General features: G+C 51.6%; 2 protein-coding genes and 1 long non-coding RNA gene across 5 annotated transcripts; 2 read left to right on the top strand and 1 right to left on the bottom strand.

Annotated features, from left to right (window-relative positions):
* Positions 1–188: 188 nt before the first annotated feature.
* On the top strand, positions 189–10,713 carry ALAD (aminolevulinate dehydratase). Of its 3 annotated transcripts, none has more exons than XM_019454118.2 (13): positions 189–299; positions 5,379–5,471; positions 5,596–5,791; positions 6,764–6,814; positions 7,287–7,383; positions 7,726–7,861; positions 7,966–8,049; positions 8,150–8,238; positions 8,779–8,834; positions 8,922–9,009; positions 9,098–9,184; positions 9,779–9,908; positions 10,562–10,713. In XM_019454118.2, exons 3-13 carry the CDS (start codon positions 5,679–5,681, stop codon positions 10,621–10,623), a joined length of 993 nt encoding a protein of 330 aa, XP_019309663.2. In that variant the 5' UTR covers positions 189–299; positions 5,379–5,471; positions 5,596–5,678; the 3' UTR covers positions 10,624–10,713. The 3 variants fall into 3 exon arrangements, with proteins under 3 accessions (XP_019309663.2, XP_019309662.2, XP_019309664.2); XM_019454117.2 differs by having other exon boundaries at positions 5,379–5,496; XM_019454119.2 differs by lacking the exon at positions 5,379–5,471.
* LOC128778636 (uncharacterized) lies at positions 8,580–21,971 on the bottom strand. The gene is made up of 2 exons (XR_008424318.1): positions 20,598–21,971; positions 8,580–9,966 (listed from the first exon to the last, which is right to left on the bottom strand). It is a non-coding gene; the product is annotated as an uncharacterized LOC128778636 (long non-coding RNA).
* On the top strand, positions 20,361–24,259 carry HDHD3 (haloacid dehalogenase like hydrolase domain containing 3). The gene is made up of 2 exons (XM_019454113.2): positions 20,361–20,626; positions 21,967–24,259. The coding sequence occupies exon 2, from the start codon at positions 22,123–22,125 to the stop codon at positions 22,870–22,872; it is 750 nt and encodes a 249-aa protein (XP_019309658.2). The 5' UTR covers positions 20,361–20,626; positions 21,967–22,122; the 3' UTR covers positions 22,873–24,259.
* The last annotated feature ends 4 nt before the right edge of the window (positions 24,260–24,263 follow it).

Here is a 24,263-nt window from a genome sequence, read left to right as displayed (position 1 = left end):
ACCCAAGCTCCGGCCCCAAGTAAGGAGCAAGGAGGAGGGGGGAGGGAAACGAGGGCCCGCCTGCCCTTTCGCACACCTGATTGGCCAGGCCTCGATGAGTGTGGGCGGGGCCGAGGCCGGAGCTGACCAGCCCGCCAGCCCAGTGCCCGTAGGGGGCGTGGCCTTAACGCTGATTGGGGCGGGCTGCAAGGGGGGGAGATGCTTCCGGGTGAGCTGCCCCGCCCCCACGTGGGCCCCGGGAGACTAAAACGAGCTACGGCGGTGGCGGGAGCGGCAGCTCTGAGCCTTTGAGGAGCCAGGTGAGTGGGGGCCGGACTCGGGGAGACGGCGGACTCGGAGGTGGAGGCTGTGGCACCAAGAGTCCCTTGTCCCCAGACCCAAATGTGCCGTGCGCCTAAAGCGCTGGCGGTGCAGCCGGGGGCAGAGTCCTTGTGGGGCCCTTGTTTAGATTGCCTTGCTGCACCCAGGATTGGGGTCTCCGCGGGGATGTAGCCATTGGGGGCCCGGCTCCGGGCTCTGCATCTCCTCTCTGGGGTCCACTCCCTTGGAGACCCTTGGTGCGTTCTCTATCAGTGCAGAGCCTGAGGTGCCTTGAAGGATGGGGGCGGGGGGGAGGAGGAGGGAAGTGGAGACAGTAACAGTCGCTTTGTGCTAGATTTATACATAAGTCACATCCATTGGCCCATTAAGGCTACAAAAGCCCGTTGAGGTCGGTTCAAGTCCCCATTTGCCAGATACGAAACTGAGATCGCACAGCTGAAAAGTGACAGAACCAGGATTTGAACCCATGTCTACCGTCTCCAAATCCCACGCGCTTAACCATCAGGCTGTCAGCTGTAGCCAAGTCCAGAGTCAACGTTCTGCCTCCTTCCTCATACCCCCCTATTTCATTCAGAGTTCTCCACAAGCCCAACTCTGCTGGTAAGCAGCTTTGAGATCTACACTTAAAGTAGCAAGGGCTAATGGGGGGCACTGAGAACTGGGCTGCTGGAGACCTGGATTCTAGGCCCAGATCTGCCACTGACCCCTTGCGAGATCTTGAGCCAGTGTCTGCCTTTCTCTGAGCCCAGTTCACCATTATTTCGATGATGTAATCAACAAGCTTTAAGGAGCCTCTTAGACAAGATATTCTAGGAGTCTGTGGAACTGGCTGATTCTCGTTGTAGCTCCAAATGGCTAAGCCCAGAAGAGGCTGGGCTCTTCAAAGCCCTAGGTCAAGGCCTAGGTCTCCTGCTTCTCTTTAATCCCTGTATCCAGCACTGGGGTGGCTCAGGGTAGATATTCAGGAAATGCTGGTTAGTTGGTCCCTTTTCAGAACTGCCTGACAGCTGCTGTCCTGGGCCCTTCTGGGGCTTTGGATTTCTCAGCCCTGGCCACCTTCTACTTAGTTGGCCCTCCTGACTGCCTCCTCCCCAACTAGTGGCAGAGCCTGCCAGAGCTGGCAGCAGTTCCCCACCCTCTGCGCCAAGAGCACAGCCTCTGAAATCCTCAGCAGAGCATAACATGGGAAGTTCAGGCCTTGCAGCTCCTTCTGACCCACCCCCTCACCCCCATTCTGGCAGCTCTCAGGTCCCAACTTAGTTACTTAAGGAAGGAAGTACCTTCATAATCAGTCTGCAGAACTACCTCTTGCACGAAGCCATCCTTGGCTCCTGGAGACACAGGCGCCTCCCATAGATTAACATCTAGTCCACCCTCTACGGTAGCGTCTGTGTGGTATCTCAGAAGACCCTGCAGCCACACAGGTTTGAGTGCAAGTTCTCCCTTCTGGGTGTGGTGGGGAAGGCACTGCTGGGCTCACTCCAGATCTCCTTCCAGTTCAGTTCTGCTCCGAATGATGATAAAAGTAGCTACACATTTACTGTGCTGCTACCTGGTGCCAGGCACGTACCTCCTAACTATCTCTAATCTAATTTCCGCAGCTTTGCAGGTTTGGTAGTATCATTCCCATTTTATAGATTATGAAATGAAGGCCCTGAAAGGCCAGCAACCTTCCCTGAAGTCACCCACACAGCACAGATCAGACCTGGGCCTCTATGACCCTGAAACAAGGTTCTCTCTACACCACCCTGTGCTGCTGCCTTCCAGCTAAGCTAACCTGCTCTAATGTGGGTGAGCATAGGTGGTCCCGTGGTGAATCCCACGGTGACTTGCCATTGTCTTTGAGGTGTCACAGGATTTAAGCTGTGGCTTGCAGGTCCCTTGATTTGGAAGAAGTGCCCTCCCAAATGTGTGGAAATCTCCCAGTCTTGAGAGACTTTTTGCAAAGCAAAACCTTGGCATGGATTTGGCTCTGCAAACAGGCAACTCTGGCTTAGAGGCTGTTTTTCTATTCCACAAATATTTAGTTATTAAGTGCCTGTTGTAACAGAATGACAGTGTGTGGTGTAGGTGACAGGGCATTGGACTAGAAGGCTGGAGACTCATGGTCAAGCCCGGCTCTGTACCTTGTGTGATGTCAAACAAGTCCTGTCACCTCTCTGCACCTCGTTTTCCACATCAGAATGTAAGAAATGGACAGGATTGGTGATTCTCAACTTTCTAATTTTCTCAGCACTGACACCCGTTTCCCAAATCAAATCTCTCCCTAATCCTAAAATTAAAGAAACAGATGCAGGGGTACCTTGGTGGCTCAGATGGTTAAGCGGCCGACTCCTGATTTTGGCTCAGGTCATGATCTCACAGTTCGTGAGATCGAGCCCCGTGTTGGGCTCTGTGCTGTCAGCACGGAGCCTGCGTAGGATTCTCTCTCTCTGCCCCTCCCCAGCTCACGCTCGTGTGCACTCTCACTCTCTCTTGCTCTCTCTGGCTCTCTCTCTCAAAATGAATAAACATTTAAAAAAAAAAAAGGAAGAAGAAACAGACACAAATGGTTGTGCCCTAGTGAGGCCTCCCCCTCAACCCTCTCACCCTTGCCCCCGCCCCCAACCTCCCAGCCTCCTTGTAAAATTTGGGCTGCAAAGCACCTTGGCTGCCCTGCTGTGCTGCTTCTGATAAGCAGAAGGCATTTGCTGGCCCCGCCTTCTAAAGTAGATGGGGAGTTGAGGTCAGTGGAATGCAGCTTTGGATTCCAGAAGCCAGGGTCCTGCTACAAATTTGTTCTCTAGGAGGTGAATCAGAGGCACGTTCAAAATCTGACTGGGCTCCAAACAAGTCACTTAACCTCTCCGAGCCTCCGTTTCCTTATCACTAAAAGTTGGAAGGACCACTGCGGTTAGATGAGATACATGTAAAGGTACCTGGTCCAGTGCCCTGCACATAACGTATCTTTTCTCTTGCCTATCCATCTCTCCCACGCACAAGGCAAAGGTAGTACAGACAGAGAGATGCCTGTTGAATCAAGTGTTTATCAAGTGTTTATGGGTATGGTAGATAAAACCCTATACTCATTGTCTAAAACAGATTCAAATTCTGGCCCATTACTAACCAGCTGCGTGGTCTTAGGCAGAGGACTTAACCTTTCTGAGCTGAGCTAACCCCTAGCAGACCTGACAGCAAAGTCTTGCACAAAATGGGCACTTAGGACTTTGTATCTGCTGAATGACTGATTGCTCATTTAGGGGATAGGACATCACTGGGGAGACCTGACTCGCCTCTGTGTCCAATGATGTGGTTGGCCGAGGGGTGTGGTAGTAGGGTGGGTCCTTGTGTGGCTCCTGATAACCCCAGCCCTGCCAAGGAGGAGAATTGGATAAAATGGGTCCCTGAGCTGGTTGGGAGGGGGGCTAAAAGGACCTGAGAGAAAGACATTATCAGCGTACTCAAGGACCCCCATCCCCCATTCTCCGCCTAGGAATTGACACACTAGATTTCTAGCGCTACTGTTTTAGCCTCTTAACTTGCTAAGTGTAACCTTGGGTAAGTCCTTGCCCTTCCCTGGGCCTTGAGGTCCATTCATACAAGGAGAGACTGGTGGCTCTTTTTTTCCCCCCTACTTGGCTACTGAGTATTGTCCCAGGCACCTCCAAAAACTCAGCTCCCCACCACCCTCTTCCTGCCTTGTCCCTGTCTCCATTGCCGTCTGGGTCACGGAAGCTCAGAGCATCCGTCCCAAGAGACTGACTCTTGGCTGCCTTACAGTGGCCCTTCCTTTTCCTCCCATCTACCCCCACAGTCTCTGTGCTCCTCTTCTCAGCCTGCAAGAGTTATCTTCCTAAAGCCAGGCTCTGACTAGGCTACTCCCACCTCCCCACCTCCACCTCCCTCCCCTACCCCATCTTCCCTGTCCTCATTCTGGCCTCCCTTTGTCCCCTCCCTAGGACACACATCTTCAATTGTCTTCTCAGCCCTCAGAACAGCCTTTCCTCCTTCCCCACCTTTGCCCCTCACTTCCCTTTCTGAGGGAGCATTCGCCCCTTTCCCTCTGCCAAGCTGAACCCACTCATCCCGAAACATCCAAATTTAAGCCCCTGTCTTCCTCCAACGAGCTTCTTCCAACCTCTAAACTCACATTGGAACTCCTGGTACGCTTGTGGTGGTTCCTCTCTGAGAGGTACTCCATCCACCCTACCGCCTGGACTATAGTGCCACCTTGATGAGAAATCATGTGTACAAGTGCCCAGCGTGGCCTGGCATGTCGTAGGTGCTCAAGAAATGAATGGTAATGCCCCAGCTTCCTTCTGTCTTACACCACTTACTTGGCATTAGGGCATATTGTCTTATACTTCATGTAGTTAAACATTTACTGTGTGGCAGAGTGCTGGGGGGTGGAGAGGAGGGCAGAAGTGAACTCACTGTGGACCATGCCCTGCAGAAGCACTGTCTACTGGAATGACATAAGTTAGATCCACAAAGAGCTGTTACATAAGAGAGATTAGGATCTGGGCAAGAGAGGCTTAGTGGGAGAGGGAAGAAGCGGCACCTGGTAGGGTTTGGGGGCGAGGAGGTTGTGGAGAGAGCACAAACCTTCTAGGTAAAGGGGACAGAAAACTTCCAGAAAGTGGCCAAGGCCAAGTGTGGCTTGTGCTTGGGGAGCAGCAGGAGGCTGTGAGGCTGGAAAAGACAGCTTCCATGGCCACTCTACAGGAGTTCTGTCTGCCAGTCTGTCTGTCAGGTGCTATTTAATCCTCTTAGTGTGTGTTGCCCCTGGCCAGAAGTCTCCGTACCGAGGAGTTAATGGTGCTTTTCTCTAGAGGTAGAATTACAGGAGATTTTTCTCTTTTTGCTTATCTAAAATTTCTGCCAAGCACATGAACATTTTTCATGGAATAAACAAAGTTTAAATGTTGGCTATATCAGTGCTTCTCATCCTAATTTCTAATCCATCACAGATTGATTTCCTTGAATAACATACAATAAAATAAAATTGAATTGCTAGAGAAATGTTATTTGAGAAAAAGAGACCATATAAAACACAAGTCCAAACCCTATGTTATTAGGTTCCAGTAGCCAGGAGAGTGTCCGAAGGACCTACTTCTTTTTCTCTACTTACCTCGTCGTAGACCGGCAGGCCTTGGTGAACCACATCGGAGGTGCACTGGCCAGAAAGCAGCGGAGGCAGGAATCTGGAAGAGCTTGGGCGGGGGGGGTGGGGGGGGGGGTGGCCATCTCCTGGAGACAGGGACCATGTCTCATGTGCCTCCTCTTGTCCCCCAGAGCTGTACACAGAGCTGAGGGCACAGCAGACACCTCGGGAGCCCTCGGTTTCAACCAGCTGGCTGCCTACTGCTCTGCCCACCATGCAGCCCCAGTCGGTTCTGCACAGCGGCTACTTCCACCCGCTGCTTCGCGCCTGGCAGACGGCCACCGCCACCCTCAGCACCTCCAACCTCATCTACCCCATCTTTGTCACGTGAGTCCTAGGAATGGTCCAGGTCTCTGATCTGTGTGTGTGTGTGTGTGTGTGTGTGTGTGTGTGTGTGTGTGTTTGAGAGAGAGAGAGAGAGAGAGAGAGAGTGTGTGTGTGTGTGTGTGTGTGTGTGTGAAAAAGAGAGAGAGATTGAGAGTGGGTTAAGGACAAGTTTTAGGAACCAAACAAACCTTGAAAGAACTCAGTCTTCCCCATTTGGAAAATAAGAATAATAACCCCAGCCTGCCATCCTGAGCTTTTGCAACAAGACAGAAGCTGAGAAGGCATTCTGTAGATTTGTAAAGAGCTATGTACATGTAAGAGGTGGCAGCTGTGATTATTAATAATAGCAATGGCTGACATTTATTGAGTGCTTACTGTGTACCGGGTACTATGCTAAGCACCTACATGTATTCTCTCATTCAGTCCTGACAGTATTTGTGTGAGGAAGGTATGGCTATTATTCCCTAGAGTGTCATCTCCACGAGGGCAGGGATTTGTGTCTGTTTTGTTCAGTTTGTATCTCCAGAGAGTAAACAGTACCTGGCACATAATAAATGCTCGATATTTGTTGAATCAATGAACGAATCCACCCAAATACAGATGAAGGGCCTGGCCTCAAAGAGACATGGTACAAGTTGGCCAAGGTCACCCAGCCAGTAAGTGGCTGGGAGGGCAGGCGAGGGCCTGCTGACTTTAGAGTCCAAGTTCTTAGCTATTTGACTCCTTCCTGTGATTACTGTTCTTTTAGTCCAGTCGCTTCTGTTGTCACTGTCACTCTTTTGTCGTTCCTGTTACTATTTCAGGCCCTGGGCTTGGCCAGGCAGGGAACCAGACACTGGACCCCAGCCTCCTCCCACCGTCCCCACTTCTCTACTCCTTCCCATCTCCCCAGCCATCCCTCCCGGTCACTCCCTCGCCACTGGCCCTTCCCACAGCCACCAGTCCATAGCCCACCCCTCCCCGCTCTTGCAGGGACATTCCTGATGACGTACAGCCCATCGACAGCCTCCCGGGAGTGGCCAGGTAGGGGACGTGGTGGGGAGGGCCAGGGGAGGATGGAGGGAGAGATTTCCCAGGTGGAGGTGCCAGGAAGCAGACCCAAGAGATAGATCTGGAGAAGCTCCCCAGCCCAGTAGAGAGAAGGGTTTTCTCAGGGACAGAGTTGCTCCACAACACAAGAGGCAGCCTCATAAAGGGACGAGCGATCCATTCATCATCAGAGATGTCATAGCAGAGTCTATTGCAGGGGGAGCTGGACTGCAAATGGGAGTTCAGCGAGAACCTTGGAGGGGACTTCCAGAGCTAAATTCCATAGCTCTGCTTCTGCAGGCCTCTGTTTTCCCATCTGTTTGGTGGGTGCATTCCTACCCCTCCCTGTATTGTGGGGCTTGAGCCATCCTGGTGCCGTGTGCAACTTGGCTCTTAACAGACAGGTGAGGGGACCCCTTGCCTGGGACCTACCTCATTTCGGGCCCTCCGCCCCACCCCCATGCAGATATGGTGTGAACCGGCTGGAAGAGATGCTGAAGCCCCTGGTGGAAGAGGGCCTGCGCTGCGTCCTGGTCTTTGGAGTCCCCAGCAGAGTCCCTAAGGTGGAGAGAACCAGAAGCAGAGTTGGAGGGGAGGGGAAGGGAGGGAGGCATGAGGGTGAGCTGAGGTTCCATGCTGACCACACTCTCATTACCGCCACGTGCTGGCCCTGGGGCCTGGGTGAGTGGACACTGCCCCTGTCTAATGACTGCACCCATGGAGGGACAGGAAGCCTAGTAGGGCTGTGACACCCTGACCGGGTAGGTCAAGTGCCCTGTGCAAAATGGAGACAGTCCTTACTGCGTCCCCACGCAGGGAGCCGGGTGGTCCGTGAGATCTGGCCGTCCTGCCTCCGGAGGGCTTCAGGTCACAGACTTACCGCTTTGTCATTCCCCGGCCACTAGGACGAACGGGGCTCTGCAGCCGACTCTGAGGACTCCCCAGCCGTCGAGGCGATCCGTTTGTTGCGCAAGACGTTCCCCAGCCTCCTGGTGGCCTGTGATGTCTGCTTGTGTCCCTACACCTCTCACGGTCACTGTGGTGAGCTTCCCCCGCCTCCCCAAGCCCTGCTGCCCGAGACCTCCTGCAGGTGGGATAGGCCAGGGACCTAGACGCTCCCCCAAACCCGGCCATCTGTCCTGCAGGGCTCCTGGGCAAGAACGGCACATTCCAGGCCGAGGAGAGCCGCCAGCGGCTGGCAGAAGTAGCACTCGCCTATGCCAAGGCAGGTGAGTGAGCCTCCAGCAGAGATGAGCAGCTCCGGGTCAGGGAGGTGGCAGAGTGGATATGGGGGTCCCGGAGTTCTCAAGGCCACCCTCTGCCCCTCAGGATGTCAGGTGGTAGCCCCATCGGACATGATGGACGGACGTGTGGAAGCCATCAAGGAGGCCCTGATGGCACATGGACTTGGCAACAGGGTAGGGTGGGGAGTGTGGCAACGGGTGTGGGGAGGGCAAGGAGACAGCCTGGACCAGCCCTGTCCCCACATGTGCTAAGAATCACAGAAGTGAAAGGCACCTGGGTGGCTCAGTCAGGCATCCGACTCTTGATTTCGGCTCAGGTCGTGATCTCACAGTTCGTGGGTTCAAGCCCCGTGTCAGGCCTTGTGCTGACACCGTGGAGCCTGCTTGGAATTCTCTCTCTCTCTCTCTCTCTCTCTCTCTCTCTCTTTCTCTCTGCCCCTTGCGCACACACACTCTCTCTCTCTCTCTCAAAAATAAAATAAGTTTAAAAACTTAAAAAAAAAGAATCACAGAAGTGAAAACAGCACTGGACGAGGCCTTTGGGATCCATCTCAACCTCTGCACCTCACATGGGGAAACCAAGGCCCAGAGCTTTAATGGGACTAGACCGCAGGCACTCTGCTTCCCAGCCTACATCCTTTCTCTCCCTGTCACTTCACCCTGACACATCTGGAAAGAGCTGCCTGAACCCTGACCCCCACTTTCTCCCTGTAGGTATCAGTGATGAGCTATAGCGCCAAATTTGCATCCTGTTTCTATGGACCTTTCCGGTAAGTGGGGATTGGCAGGGGCCTGCTCTCAAACCCCTGACCCATCAGCGTAGAGCTGGCGCCCACCCTGATGCCTCTGCTTCCCAGGGACGCGGCCCAGTCAAGCCCAGCTTTTGGAGATCGCCGCTGCTACCAGCTGCCGCCAGGAGCACGGGGCCTGGCCCTCCGAGCAGTGGTGAGTGACCAGACCTCGAGCCCCACCTGGCCCGTCCCCCTCCCAGCTCGCCTCCCGGGCACTACCCACACAGTACTTCATCCCTCAGGCGCGGGATGTGCGGGAAGGAGCCGACATGCTCATGGTCAAGCCAGGAATGCCCTACCTGGACATCGTGCGAGAGGTGAAGGACAAGGTGAGCAGACGGAGCAGAGACCAGCAGAGAGAGGCTCAGGGAAATGAGCGAGTTTGTCCACAGACTCTGGGACCTCAGACTGGGAGACTGCAGACTCTGAGTTCAGAGCAGTCGGCCCCTGAATAGGAATCCTTCCACCACATCCATGCCTCGGAACCCCCACGGGCATCGGCCCCGGGGCTCACAGGGGCCTTTGAGCAGCTATGCTTTCACAGTTCGAGAAGGGACCAGGCTAGGGGCACCTGTGTGGCTCAGTTGGTTAAACGTCTGACTCTTGATTTGGGCTCAGGTCATGATCTCGCGGTCATGGGATCGAGCCCCTTGTCGGGCTCTGCCCTGAGCACGGAGCTTGCTTGGGATCTCTCCCTCTCTCTCTGCCCCTCCCTCCCTCCCTCTTCCTCTCTCTCTCAAACAAAAATATAAACGTTATTTAAAAAAAAAAGAAGAAGAAGAAGAATGGGCCAGGCTGCCAGCAGCAGTGACACAGGGGATGGGGCTCCAGATGCTCACAGGTCGAGCAGGGAGGAAGGGACATTCCTGGAGGCACGCCACCATTCCACTTCAATTCATGTACCCACCGCTGCTTTTCTTCAGCACCCTGAGCTCCCGCTTGCTGTGTACCACGTTTCTGGAGAGTTCGCCATGCTGTGGCACGGAGCCCGGGCCGGGGCATTTGATCTCAAGGCCGCTGTGCTGGAGGCCATGACCGCCTTTCGCCGTGCAGGTAAACAGGCCGGGCTGGGGGTTTTTGACCTGTGCCACGGGGCTGATGGGCACTTTGCCTAGAAAGGGAAATAAAGTCACGAGACAGCCTAGAGCCTTATGCCTGGAAATACCAGCGATGTAAAGAAACACAGGGTGAGGAGGGGATATGGAATTGCAGAACAGAACATGGAACAGTGAAGACAGCAGAGCTGGCTATTTACATTTTGGTTTTGAGACCTCAGCCAAGCCACTTCTGTGAACCTCAGTGTCCTTGTCTATAAACTGGGGATAAAAAGTACCTGATGCATGGCTGTCAGGAGGATTAAATGAGATGATATGTATAATCAGCAAATGCTCACCACTCCGTAAACGGGAACTGGTTTTGTTGGTGTGCACAGCATCAGAAGGGCACTTATAACTTACTTATTTCTCCCGTTGTGCATTTTATCCGTTGGCAAACTGAGGCCCAGTAAGAGAAAATGACTTGCCCAGGGTTACACAGTGTGCAGAGCCTTAACTGACCGGAGCTGGGCTCAGTCTCCTGTTGTGACGCCCACAGGCTGTGCCTCTTCATGGTAGTCGCCTCCCCCACCCTTGGCCCTCATCTCCCGGAAGGTGTGCCCAGAGCTGATGCCTGGCCTCTCCCCGCTTCCTGCCTCTGTCCCCCGACAGGTGCCGACATCATCATCACCTACTACACGCCTCAGCTATTGCAGTGGCTGAAGGAGGAGTGATGGAGACGGCGTACAAGACCCCATAACTTCTAAAAGGTCCCGGGGCCTTGGAGAAGTGAAAACCAAAGTAAATGCTGCTTTAGAACTGTGCTCGCGCGCTCTTCCTATTCACATGCTGGTAGGTGCTTTCTGCCAGCATGCCAGATCCCACCACTCGAGTCTCACCGGCCATCCCGGGCTTCCCTGCCCCTCCCCTGAGTCATCCCTGAGGCCCTCTTCCACCACCCCAGCTCCTTCTTCTGGCGTGGCTTCATCTTGAAAGCTACCGGGAGCCAAGGGCACAGGCTTGGCAGGGCCCGGGAGAGGGGCTTGGAGCATTAGGGAAAGAGGAGGGCGGTTGCATCTTGAATCATGAGAAGCTCTGGAAAGCCCGAGGCCTCTGGCAGCATAGCTGGGCCCTGGGACAGAGGCCTAGATTGACATCTTCGGGTTTAGACTTGAGATTTGCCACGATTCCTCCAGAAGGTGCTTCCCACCTGGGTTCATGTTGCCAGGCTGCCTGAGATCGTCTGCTTTGAGCCATATACCCAGAGAAGAGTTACTTGTTCATGAGCAGAAACGCTGCCTTCTGAAGATCAAAGTTCAGAAGCAAAGAGAGAGTCCCTGGCTGTTCAAGATGCCACCACCAAAAAGGCTTTTCTGTCGAGAAAATTTTTGAGAACATCTGCCCGGTGCCCAGACACAATGCTGGGTACTGGGGATATAGCAGGACAGACCTCAGCCTGTCTCTGTATATGAAATCTATGCAGGGATAATAGGGAGACAGACAACAATGAGAAAACAAAGCAGTTACAAGTTGTAATAAGCGCTTTGAAGGAAAGAAAGGGTCTGACACCAAAAATAACAGACCATGGGTGTGTCTCAGAGTGTGGTCGAGAAGCCCTCCCTGAGGCCAAGGGACAAGAAGAGATCCTCCCAGAGAACAGAGGCAAGTGCACCAGAAGCTGCAAGAATGACACAAAGTGTGCAAAGGTCCTGCAGTGGGAGGAGCTTGGCAGGGCTCCTGGGAGCAGGGTGAGGAAGAGGAGGGTGATTGACCGGACCGGAGGCTGGAAAGGTAGGCCCTGTGCCTTGTAAGAAGCTTGGTCTTATTTTGCATTTGATAGAAAGCCATCTGAAGGATCTTAACCAGGAGTTATGTGTGTTCCACTTTCCCACATTCTGTTGCCATGAAAAAAAGGAAGCGTGAGAAAGAGGCTGGTTGGGAGGCTCTCGTAGACCCCAGAGAGCACTGACACTGGCCTGGACCAGGGTGGTGGCAGCGGAGGCAGGAAGGAGTAGAAGTATTCAGGATACATTAATTCAGGCAGAATTAGCAGATTTTGCCTGAGCTTTTTAAGTCTAGGGAACGAGAGGAAACAAGGGTGCCCCCATGGGTTTCTGGCTTGAGTGCCTGGATGCATGCTTTCATTCTTCCGAGACTCACGGCATAATGTTCCTCTTAGGAAAGGTTAAGGCCTGGCTATAGAGGGGCCATTTTGCAAGTCTCCCTGCCCATCTGCAAAGTGACAAGAAATCCCAAATCTCGGGCCAAAGCAGGTTCAATTCAGACCTTAAAGCAGTACAATCCATTTTAAGTAGTACAATTACGAACTCCCGGCAGCTCCTGTAGACAGACCAGTCTCCTCTGACTCCTGGTTGAGTCAGAGCTGCGGCTGACCTAAATAAGGACCCGATCTCACCCTGTCCTTTGGGGAGGTGGCCAGCCAAAACCAGGGCTTGAAGAGTCCTAAAGCTTCACCTTTCAAGGAGCCAGAGCCTGGAGCTCTAATTAGAGATGAGCCACTGATGGGCCTCAAGGTTCTGACCAGGCCAGAACCTTTGGCTGTGTTAGCCTCTTAGCTTCTTATCTCCTGGCCCCTTGGCCCCTGACCCCTGAGCTCATTTCTGATTAGTATGAAAGGGAATGTTCCCAGACTCATCATTGCCAGGCCAATATGAGGCCTGGTTCTTGTCAGCACAGAGAGACAGGAGACAGACCTTGCTCTTTAGGTACAAACTCCACAGGAGGCAAACCACTCTGCATATGTCCCAGACTCCCCCAGAAGTAAACGTTAAGCGGAATGATGGTGAGTCTCCGTGAGGAGAACCAGGAGGTCGATGTGTCACCGGTGATGTGATGGGCGCTGTGAAGGTCACCAGGACCTAACTGGGTTTGAAGGGTCAGAAAATGCTTCCCTGAGAGGCTGACATTTAACCCTTGACCTGAAGGATAAGCAGCCAAGCTAAGAGCACTCCGGGCAGAAGGAACTCCATGTCTAGAATGAGCTAGAACACAAAGCAGGTGTGGCTGGAGCACAGTGAAGGGCAAAAAGACCAGGGCCAAGCCATGCGGGGGTCAAAAGCCATGTGTAAGGAAGATGGAAGCCTTTCCAGACCCTATTCCAAGAGAAAGGAAAGCCATCTGAAGGATTTTAAGCAGGCGAACGATGCACTCTGATTTTGCATTTGATGAAAACATTTGACAGCACTGGCAAAGCGCAGAGGAGAGATTTTGTAGCCTGGACTGGAGTGGTGACAGAGGGGGTGAAGAGGGGAATGGATTTAGGAGGTCGATTTCTTGGGAAGGATAAACTTGGTTTGAGCTCCTGGCGGCTGATGGGCCATTTACTAAGATGGGAAAGCTTGGGAGAGAGGGTAGAGGGGGAGTCCTAAATTTAGCTTGGGTTTGCAGTGAGGGAGCTATACCTAGAGAGTTGGTGACTCACCCAGGGCCACTCAAGTTGTAGCAGAACTGGATCTAGAACCCCATCACTGAAAACACTTCTGGTTAGAACTAGAATTTGAACCCACATAGCTCAACTCCAAGGCCTCTACCTTTAACCACTGTGCACACCATCTCCTAGTGAACAGATAAATTAGGGATCTAACATGATGCTATTCAAGGGGGTACACCAAGGGCTGAGCGGCCTTCAGGCATCATGGTCTATGTGCAGTGGTGCCCTCTGAAGTCAGGATTTGTCGTCAGAAGCCACCTAGTATCTGCTCCAGCCCCACTGTTTTGTTTCCAGAGGCAATGGCCAGGCAGGCAAGCTGAAGGGGTTTAGGTGGTCCTGAAGGATCTAGTTCCTCCACAGTCCCAGTCTTCCTGCTATGTGCCCTGCTCTTGCTAGTCATAATTTTATCCTTGTGCAGAGAGAACTCAGCTTTCACAATTGGCAAGGCATATTCTCAGACTTCTAAGCATCACAGGCAGTTGGTGAGCATTCAGGGCCTCTCTTAATGAGACTTGACTTTATTTCCCTCTGATGTGCCTGCTTAGATGGTAGCTTGTCTGTTTCTTGTAGGTCCTTCCTAAAGGCCACAACAAATAGCCAATACATTCCACCAATCTCACTTCTTTTTTTTTGTTTATTATTGAGAGACAGCATGAGCATGGGAGGGGCAGAGAGTGGAGGAGACACAGAATCCAAAGCAGGCTCCAGGCTCTGAGCTGTCAGCACAGAGCCCGACACGGGGCTCGAACTCACAAACCGTGAGATCATGACCTGAGCTGATGTCGGACGCTCAACCGACTGAGCCACCCAAGGCGCTCCCCAATCTCACTTTTCTATTTTCTACTACTATCCCTAAAACTACACCTTCAGTGGGCAAATGGTTGAGGGTCCCCAAAAACAACAGGTATTTCAACCAACCACTTTACTAACAATTCCCCAGCTAGGAAAGGAGGACTCCTGACCTGCCCCATACCCCATAGCCTACATGGACTGTGCCAATTCCACATATAAGGGCCTGTGACTTCCAGCGTCCCATATTCCAGATACTTATGGTTGCAAGTGACAGAATCCAATTCAGTAGCAAAAAAGTAAATGATTGGTTTTTATAACTGGATTTCAATAAGGTCAGGTGTGCTTGGGTCTAGGGTTAAAGGCTGTCATAGAGGCTATGTCTCTTCATAGTTCTTATATGGTTGCCTCAGCTTGGCTTTATTCTAAGATAGGTTTTTGCCACTTGACAGCCACAGGATCCTTAAATGGTCCTTATGACTTACAATCCCAAAGAAAGACCCTCTCCCGTCATTCACGACAAATCTCTGGAGCTCTCTGACTGGCGCCACTCAGGTCATATGAACCAGCCTCTTCATTCAGTCACCATCAACAATGGCATGGGAGATGTGGCACCATGACTGACCAGGTCTGCCTCATTACACAGAAGTCTAGTGGAGTCTCAGAGCTTTGCAGCAGTGGTCCCCCATGCCTGGAATGCTTTTCCCCAGAATCTGTGTGGCTGTCTCCTTTTTATTGTTAAGATCTTGGCTGACACGTCACTTCCTCAGAAACCCTGCCCTAACACCCAATTTAAAGTCATTCCCCAGTTACTCTGTATTAGTCAGGACTCAAGTTCAGTGGTCATAACAAAAGCCAAGGTAATGATAGCTAAGAAGAAAACATTTCTCTCTGAGCAGTCCAGACCATGTCAGCTACATGGTGTGGTGGGTCCAGGCGCCCTCCTTGTTCTGTCCTCCTAAACACATCTCGGCTTCCATCTCATGGTCAAAGATGGCGAGTTCAGTTCCCACCATTAGCTCCTCTCCAGTCAGCAGAAAGAGGAGAAAGATGAATGGAGGGCAAGATGCTTCTTTATAAGGGCACACCCCAAAAGTTGCACATATCACTTCTGTCCGTATGCTCTTGTCTGAACTTAGTCACGGTCGCAGCTAGTTGTGTAAGGTAGGCTGGAAAACAGACTCTAGTGGGGCAGCCAGGTGGCTCAGCTGAAAGTTGGATTAAGTTACTAAGGAAAAAGGAGAGAATGGATATAGGGGCAAATGGCCATCCTCATCATATGAAGTGTCTTGTAATCACTCAAACAGTGGTCAGGACAGCAAAGAGGTCTTTAGAGACCATCTAGTTACACACTCTAATTGTATAGATGGGAGACAAACCCAGAAAGGGAAATTGTTCAAATCCACACAAGCCATTGGCAGACCAGGGCTGGGCTTCAGGTCTCCAAACACCAAGTCCAGTGCTCAAAACTGGAGAAGGGATTGGTTTCAGGGGAACCTTAGCTTTTTAGGTGTTATCCTAGCTTCAGATGCATTTTTATATTCATGTGTTTTATCTAAGAAAGTTATATTTGTGTGTTATTTGTGTAAATAAAAATAAATGAAAACATGGCCAATGCATATATGAAAAGGTGTTATCTCCATTAGTCAACATAGAAATTCAAATTAAATGGGGCGCCTGGGTGGCGCAGTCGGTTAAGCGTCCGACTTCAGCCAGGTCACGATCTCGCGGTCCGTGAGTTCGAGCCCCGCCTCGGGCTCTGGGCTGATGGCTCGGAGCCTGGAGCCTGTTTCCGATTCTGTGTCTCCCTCTCTCTCTGCCCCTCCCCCGTTCATGCTCTGTCTCTCTCTGTCCCAAAAATAAATAAAAAACGTTGGAAAAAAAATTAAAAAAAAAAAAAAGAAATTCAAATTAAAAACACAATGATGGGGCGCCTGGGTGGCTCAGTCGGTTAAGCATCCGACTTCGGCTCAGGTCATGATCTCACGGTCTGTGGGTTCGAGTCCCACGTCAGGCTCTGTGCTGACAGCTCAGAGCCTGGAGCCTGCTTCCAATTCTGTGTCTCCCCCTCTCTCTCTGCCCCTCCCGCACTCATGCTCTGTCTCTGTCTCTCTCTCTCTGTCAAAAATAAACAAACATTAAAAAAAAAAATTTTTTTTAAACACAATGAGATACCACCATACTTCCATCAAAGTGCCTAGTTTTAAAAAGAGATAAGCCAATGGTTGAGAATGGGCAGCTATTGGAACTCTGAGACATTACTGGTACAACCACTTCAGAAAACTGGCCCTATCCACTAAAGCTGAACACATAGATAGTTCCTGACTCCATGATTCCACATCTAGGTATTTACCTAACAGAAATGTGTGCATATGTTCACCCAAAGACCTACATATTCAAGAATGTTCATATCAACATTTTCTAATGTTTGTAATAACCAAAAACTGGAGATAACCCAAGTGCCCATCAACAGTACATTGTGGTGGGGTGCCTGGCTGGCTCAGTTGGTACAGCACGTGACCCTTTGATTTCAGGGTCGTGAGTTCAAGCCCCAAGTACTTTTGAAAAAGTTCACTTAAAAAAAAACCAAACTGAGACTAAACTGAGGGTTGATGGGGGGTGGGAGGGAGGGGAAAGTGGGTGATGGGCATTGAGAAGGGCACCTGTTGGGACGAGCACTGGGTGTTGTATGGAAACCAATTTGACAATAAATTTTCGTATTAAAAAAGAAAAAAAAAAAAAAAAACAGGCGCCTGGCTGGCTCAGTTGGTAGAACACACAACTCTTGATCTCGGGATTGTGAGTCTGAGCCCCACATTGGGTGTAGAGACTACTTAAAAATAAAATCTTGAAAAATAACATTTTTAAAAAAACAATAAAATGTGGCATATTCGTATCATGGAATATTACAGGTAGGAGAATGAATGACCTGCAAGAACACAGCAACATGGATAAATCTTACAAACAAAACTTGAGCAAAAGAGGCAAGACAAAAGAGTGTATGCTGTATTATCCCGTTTATATTACAGATCAAAAGCCAGTTGAACCAGGCGGGGGTAAGCAAGCGGAAGTGGACTAGGTCTCTAGAGTTCTGGAAATGTTTTTTCTTGGTCTGAGTACTGGCTGCATGGGAGTGTTTACTTTGTAAAAATTCAAGGACATGGGCACTTGTTTGCACTTTCCTCTATGATATATTTTAATATAAGTTATATAAGTACACGAAAATGTTTAGGTAAAGGGAGAGCTGTCTGGCGGCCCCAGGCTGGGTTTACTTATGTATGAGAACATGAGATTCTCGAGGGCGAAAGCCTCCTGTAAAAAACTTGGCTTCCTCCATGAGCAGTGGATCTATGGCAGTGTTTGGTCTAATCACACCCCAGGTGTCTCCAGGGGCAATCGTGAGGCCACAGCCCACACAGGATAGGTCAAGGGATGAAACCCTCCAAGGAGGATTTCTGCCAGCTGACTTAGGAAACTATAACCACTAAGCTCTACACCCAATGTGGGGCTTGAACTCATGACCCTGAGATCAAGAGTCGCCCACTCTACCAACTGAGCCAGCCGGGCGCCCCAAGTGTACCCATTTTTGAACTGGCAAACCAGAAAGAAGCTTGTTTCTGGGGAGCCTGGGTGGCACAGGGTTAAGTGTGTTTCTTTGGCTCAGGTCATGATCTCACGGTTCACAGATTTGAGCCCCACGTCAGGATCTGTGCTGGCAGCTCAGAGCCTGGAGCTTGCTTTGGATTCTGTGTCTCCCTCCCTCTTTGCACCTCCCCCGCTCATGCGCGCTCTCTCTCTCTCTCTCTCTCTCTCTCTCTCTTTCTCTCAAAAATGAATAAACATTAAAACAATTTTTTAAAGCTTGTTTCTTGTTTCAGAACAGCAGGGACCTGCCCTTGGCTTTTCTGTGACACTCAAGTCTCCTTTATCTCTGTTGAAATGTTACTCAGAGAAAGAAAAAGGCAGAATGTAAAGGACAAACAGTAAAATGAGGGCCACGTTCACATGGATCACAAGGGACACACCTGCCTTGTGCAACAAGTGCCCGGGGTTGAAATAGTTACATGACCGAACAAAATCCTGAACCTCTCAGGAGACTCAATTATCTGAAAAGAATCATCTTCTAGGGGGTGGACAGACGGACAAAACAGGTGAAGCAGAGTGGGAGAGACAGGCTTCCAGTTATGGAATGAATAAGTTATGGTAATAAAAAGTACAGCATAGGGAATACAGTCAGTGATGTTGTAATAGTGTTGCATGGTGACAGGTGGTAGTTACACTTGTGAGCACAGGTTATGCTGTATATAAAGAAGTTGAATCACTATGTTGTGCACCTGAAACTATGTAACATTGTGTGTCAACTATACTCAGATTTGTTTTTAATTTTGTTGTATTGTTATATTTTAAGGAATCTCTAAAGTAAGCCCCAACGTGGGGCTTGAATTCACAACCATGAGATCAAGAGTCGCATGCCCTACCTACTCAGTCAGCCCGAGGCCCCTAAAAAATTGAAAGAAAAAAAAAAGAATCATCTTCTCAAAGAGCTTTTTTCATGTGATCTCATTTAATCCTGACGTATGGAAAAACTGAGGTTCTGTGGACAAAGTTAATTACCTTGGAAATTAACTGAGAGGCTGGCCTGGACTTCAGTTGGAAGTTATTTTGTCCAATCTCCCAATTTTGCATATTGGAGACTGGGGCCCAGAGAGGAAAAGAATTCAGTGAAGGGCTCACCAAGAATCAGGTGGCAGAGTTGGGACCAGAACCTAAGGAAATGCGCTCTAGGTGACCCTGGAACCTGAACTCCCTTCTGTGAAATGCAGATGGGACTCTGGCCTCCTACTCACCCTATTTCGTAGGAATCACGGTTGTAACACATAATGAGCTTGGAAGTCAAGCTCCCCCTTGCTGTCTGTGACAGCACTAGGGTCTGTGACTCTGCACTTTGTATTTCCTCCCAGGCCTGAGCCCAGTGAGGGTCAGGTGGTTCTGAATGAAGCGAACAGACCAGCCTCAGAATATAGGAGGAAGTTTTGTTTTAAAAAGAGGGGGTGGGGTGCGGAGAAGAAGGAAGAAAAAATATATGCAGGTTTGTGTGCTCCTAGAAAAATGATAGCATAATAACCAAATCTGCTACTGCAGCAACCCCTGGGGAATAAGGGGGTGGAGGGTCGGGTGGCAGAGACCCTCCTTTTCTCCCTGCCCCCATGAGCCATTGCCCTAGCTCAGTAAACAGGCTGGGGCCCCAGCACCTTTGCTCTCCCAGTTTTCTCACCTGCAGTACTTGTCCCTTAATCTTCACCAGGCAGCCATTCAGATCTTTGCCCCTCCCCTAACCATCTCACCCAGAGAGGCCCCCACACTGTTCCTGACGCCATTCTCTTTTATTGCCTGTATAGCACTCATCACTATCTGAAATCTCATTTACTTGATCTGTGTCTGCCCCTCTCATGTTCCATGAAGGCAGGAATCCCGTCTTTTCTCCCCTACCGCGTCCTCAGTGAAGGACAGAGGGCAGAGAAATGCTCAATGAGTCGTTAGTGAGCGAGATTGGGCTTTTTAGTTTGCACAGTTCATACTTTTAAACATTTTTGAGGATGATTATTTTATATCAAATGAAAAAAAAAGCAGCTAGATTACTGCAGAGGACCCTAACCTCAGCAAACTGCCTTGGGTTAGACAAGTTTCCACGTGAAAGCAATTCCTTCCTAGTACCGACTGGAGACTCAAACCAGAGAGGGACAGCGCCCTGTCCAAGTCCACACAGCACTCAGCAATCCAGAAGGGGACCCAAATCCCCCTCTTCCCAAGTCATCCTGGGAACCTCCCGGGGGCGTCCGGATCCGAGAAAGGCGGAGGGGTTTGGGGAGGAGAAGGGAGAAATCGCACAAAGGGGGATAAGGGACAGACGACGAAGGCGGGGCAGGGAAAGAGGAAGGAGAGTGTGCAAGGTGACCGGGAGAGGCGGGGTGGGGGCGGGGCGGACGGGGAATGAGAAGGTGTGGGGTCTCACGCACGGGTAGAGAGGGAGACGGAAAGGAGAAGAAAGGCAGAGAAGTGCAGTGTGGGCGGGTGACCGAGGGCGCCGCACTGAGGCAGGTGAAGGTGCGGCGGGAGGCGGAGAGGACGGGAGCCGGGAGAGGCTGTAAGGAAGCGGCCGGAGGAGGAGCGGTGAAGGCCCAGGGCCGGGGGCGGGGCGAGGAGGGGGCGGGCCTCTGGCTCCGCCAAGCGGTCGGGCGCCTGCGCGCCTCTTCCGAGCCGCCGGACTGCTGTGGCTTTCTCTGCACCGGCTTCACTGCGGAGTAAGTGGGTCCTGATGCCCCGGGGCCGGGGGCCGGGGGCGGGCGCCGAGGCTTCGGGGCGCGCTGGAGCTGAGAATGGGCCCCAGGAGCGCGGCCGCAGCCACGTCACGCCCCAGGTCACGCTGCAAACGGCAGCTGTAGAGATTTCGCTCTAACAGCGGGTTACCTGGACTTTGTCGCCATCGAGCCCTGGAGGTGAGAAGGAAGGCCGAGCAATTCAGGCTTGTAGGCCAGAGCCCTCAGCCCCGGCTTCCAGAAATGGGAAATGCTGTGGGTCAGGAGCCAGAGCTCGTTGTTCTAGTCTTCGCTGTGCCACTGACTTCCTGCGTGGCTTTGGGCGAGTTCCCGCCCCTCGCCGGGCCTCCATATACCCACCAGTAAAGTGAGAGAGGGTCTTTGGATGGGTCTCCATAATTTCCAGATTCATTTAAATTCATTTCCTTGACAGACTTCCCCTAAGGCTTGTCCCCAGATTCACCAGCCACTTCCCTTCCTCAGCGGCAACTTTTGGCTGTGCTCTGAACTCTGGCCCCTCAGTTTGCGACTAGACAACCTCGGACCGTCTGGAATCCAGTGTCTGGGGCAAGAAGCTCCACCCAGCCTCTGGACCACAGGCTGAGGAATTCGTTTCTTGTGCATGGAGTCCGTGATCCTTTCATTGGCTCTGCACCCAGGCAGGCCGACCTTGTTACCTCCAGTGAAGATGAAGCTGGGGCTCTGGCATAGAGTCAGGACTGGGCTTCTCTGTCTGCCTTTTGTGCAGATTCACCAAAACCAGATTGTTTTAAAATCACATTTGTCTAAGCATGATGCAGTGGAAGGGCGCACTGGCCAGAGTCTGGAAGTTTAGGTTCTGGTGTTGGCTGTGTCACAGACTCACCTTAAGCAAGTATCTGCCCCTCTCTGGCTCATTCTTCCCAAAACAAGGGGTTGGTCACATGGTCTGCGTCTGTGTCTTTGGCATTGTTAACAATAGTAATAGCAATCATAACTGTTTCCTTACCTTGACCTACAAGGCCCTGCCTCAGCAGCCCCCATCTACCCAAAGCAGCCGACTTGCTGTTGACCTACCTCGGGGCCTTTGCACTTGCGGTTTCCAGTGCCAAGAACACTTAACTACCTCTTTTTCCCGCATAGTCATTCTTCAGATCTCCACTGAAAGTTGACTTTCTTACGAAGCTCAACAAACTAGATGGGATCCCTGGGTTTACATCCTTGTGGCACATGCTGACTTCGTTATGCTTAAGTGTTTGCATAGTTTTTTGTCTAAATGCCATAAGGGCTGGAAATCTATCCTGTTCCCTAGTATCTAGTGCACAGTAGGTGCCCAGAAATTTGTCGTGGAATGAACGGACGATCTCATTTAATGCAACAATCTGGTGAGGCTGGGACATGGTGCTCCTCTTCCATTAGGAGACAGATTCAGAGAGTGGCACTCCTAGGGCCACACAGTCAGTTGGCAGCATCAGAATTTGAACCCAATCTGTCTCTGACTCCAAGGCCTGAACTTCCACATCACTGCTGTCTCATTCCAGGATCTTCTGCTGTGAGGAAGCGCCAGCAACTTTGACACACAAGGCCTGGAAAGAGAAGACCTTTAGGTTGTGGAGGGGGTCTTGTCCAGCTCAGGTTCCCTTTAACCCCTGGCAGACCTGGGGTGGACGTGCCCCCCCCCCCCCTCCTGCAGACACATGGCGCATCGGCTACAGTTACGACTGCTGACATGGGACGTGAAGGATACGCTGCTCAGGCTCCGCCACCCCGTGGGAGAGGAATATGCCTCCAAGGCCCGGGCCCACGGGCTGGAGGTGGAGGCCGCCTCCCTGGGACAAGCCTTCAGGCAGGCGTACAGGGCTCAGAGCCTCAGCTTCCCCAACTATGGCCTGAGCCAAGGCCTCACCTCCCGCCGGTGGTGGGTGGATGTGGTCTTACAGACCTTCTACCTAGCAGGTGTTCGAGATGCCCAGGCTGTGACCCCCATCGCTGACCAGCTGTACGAGGACTTCAGCAAGCCCTTCACCTGGCAGGTGTTGGAGGGGGCTGAGGCCACCCTGAGGGAGTGCCGAAAACGAGGTCTGAGGCTGGCAGTGGTCTCCAACTTTGACCGGCGTCTAGAGGACATCCTGATGGGTCTTGGCCTGAGGGAATACTTTGACTTTGTGCTGACCTCTGAGGCTTCCGGTTGGCCCAAGCCCGACCCCCGAATTTTCCGTGAGGCTTTGCGGCTTGCTCAAGTGGAACCGGCAATGGCAGCCCATATTGGGGACAGTTATCCCTGTGATTATAAGGGGGCGCGGGCTGTAGGTATGCACAGCTTCCTGGTGGTCGGCCCAGAGCCTTTGGAAGCTGCCATCAAAGACTCTGTATCTCAAGAATGCCTCCTCCCCTCACTGTCCCATCTCCTGCCTGCCCTTGACCACCTGGAAGTCTCACCCCCGTAACTTTGAATCTGAGGAGGGAAGTGGCTGGGCCCAGCAAACGCTGCAGAGAGCCCCTTCTTTCCTGAGATCTGGCCTTTGCCCCTCTCCCTGCAGCGTCCAAAGGCACTGTGACTATAAAGCAGTGAAAACAGGGCTTTTAGCCCTGCTCCAACCTGCTTCTGGTTGCTGAAGTTGTTCACACCTGTGTCTGTTTCCCACCCCCCCTCACGTACAAGATTCACCGAGAGCCCAACTAGCTTCAAAACCGGGCACTGTCGGGGCGCCTGGGTGGCTCGTTTGGTTAAGGACCAGCACTTGATTTTGGCTCAAGTCATGATCTCACGGTCGGTGAGTTAGACCCCCACCTTGGCCTCTGCACTGTCACTGCGGAGCCTGCTTCGGATTCTCTCTGCCCCTCCTGTGCTCGTTCTCTCTCAAAATAAGTAAAATAAACTTTTTAAAAAATTATAAAAAAAAAACAACAAAACCAGGCACTGTCAAACTTTGTATTAGCAGCAGGGCCCTTTTGTTACGGGAGATCTTACTGGAACCCCAATATGCAAAACAGGAAAAGTGAGAAACTGCTAGAGCCGAAGCAGGTCCTAGAGCCCCTCAGTCGGGCCCTTGAAGCCTCAACTCCCTAGAAGTGGAAGTTCAGAGGAGCTTAGTTTGGAAATTGGGGTGCTAAGCTCTGCTGTAGGGACATGCCCTCTAGGACATGCCTCTAGTGTTTGCAGGATTTTAGACAAGGAGCACCATAATTAGTCTTGAGAAGAAACTTCATTTCCGCTTGCCACGTGTTAGTCCTTTATATGCATATAGAACCCTCAGTAAATAAAACACCCTCAAAGCTACCTGATGGGCAGAGATAGTGTGACCTCCACTTTACAAATGAGAAACCGATTTAGAAGGAGCCTGCCTGAGGTCACCAGTGGTATGTGAGAGAGCCAGGGTTCTGATTTAGGCATGTCTGACTCCAAAGCCCTTGGCTTGACCACCAAGTTGCAAGCAGAGAGCTGTGTTCCATGGGACATGGTGCAGTGGAGATCCTGGTAGAATAGGAAAGATTTTCTAGAGGTCAGTTTTGAAGGGCACTCCAGTCGTAGGTGTTCGCACTGGGGGCGGGGGGAGGACAGCACAGGGAACAGGGACTGGAGCTTGAGGTGACAGGAGTGTAGGAAACAGGGGGAGTCGTTGGAGACTGAAGGATGTAAGCTAGCTAGGTTTTGAAGGTTCCATGTCTTAGGGGCGTGTGGGTAGCTCAGGTCAGTTAAGTGTCTTTGGCTCAGGTCATGATCTCGCAGTTTGTGAGGTAGAGCCCTGCATCAGGCTCTGTACTGACAGCTTGGAGCCTGGAGCCTGCTTGGGATTCTCTCTGCCCCTTACCCACTCACAATCTCTCTCTCTCTCAA

The sequence above is a fragment of the Panthera pardus genome, unplaced genomic scaffold (assembly GCF_024362965.1).
Source record: "Panthera pardus isolate Hobbes unplaced genomic scaffold, ASM2436296v1 HiC_scaffold_20, whole genome shotgun sequence".
Lineage (NCBI taxonomy): Eukaryota > Metazoa > Chordata > Mammalia > Carnivora > Felidae > Panthera > Panthera pardus.
This window is presented reverse-complemented; position numbering and strand designations above follow the sequence as displayed.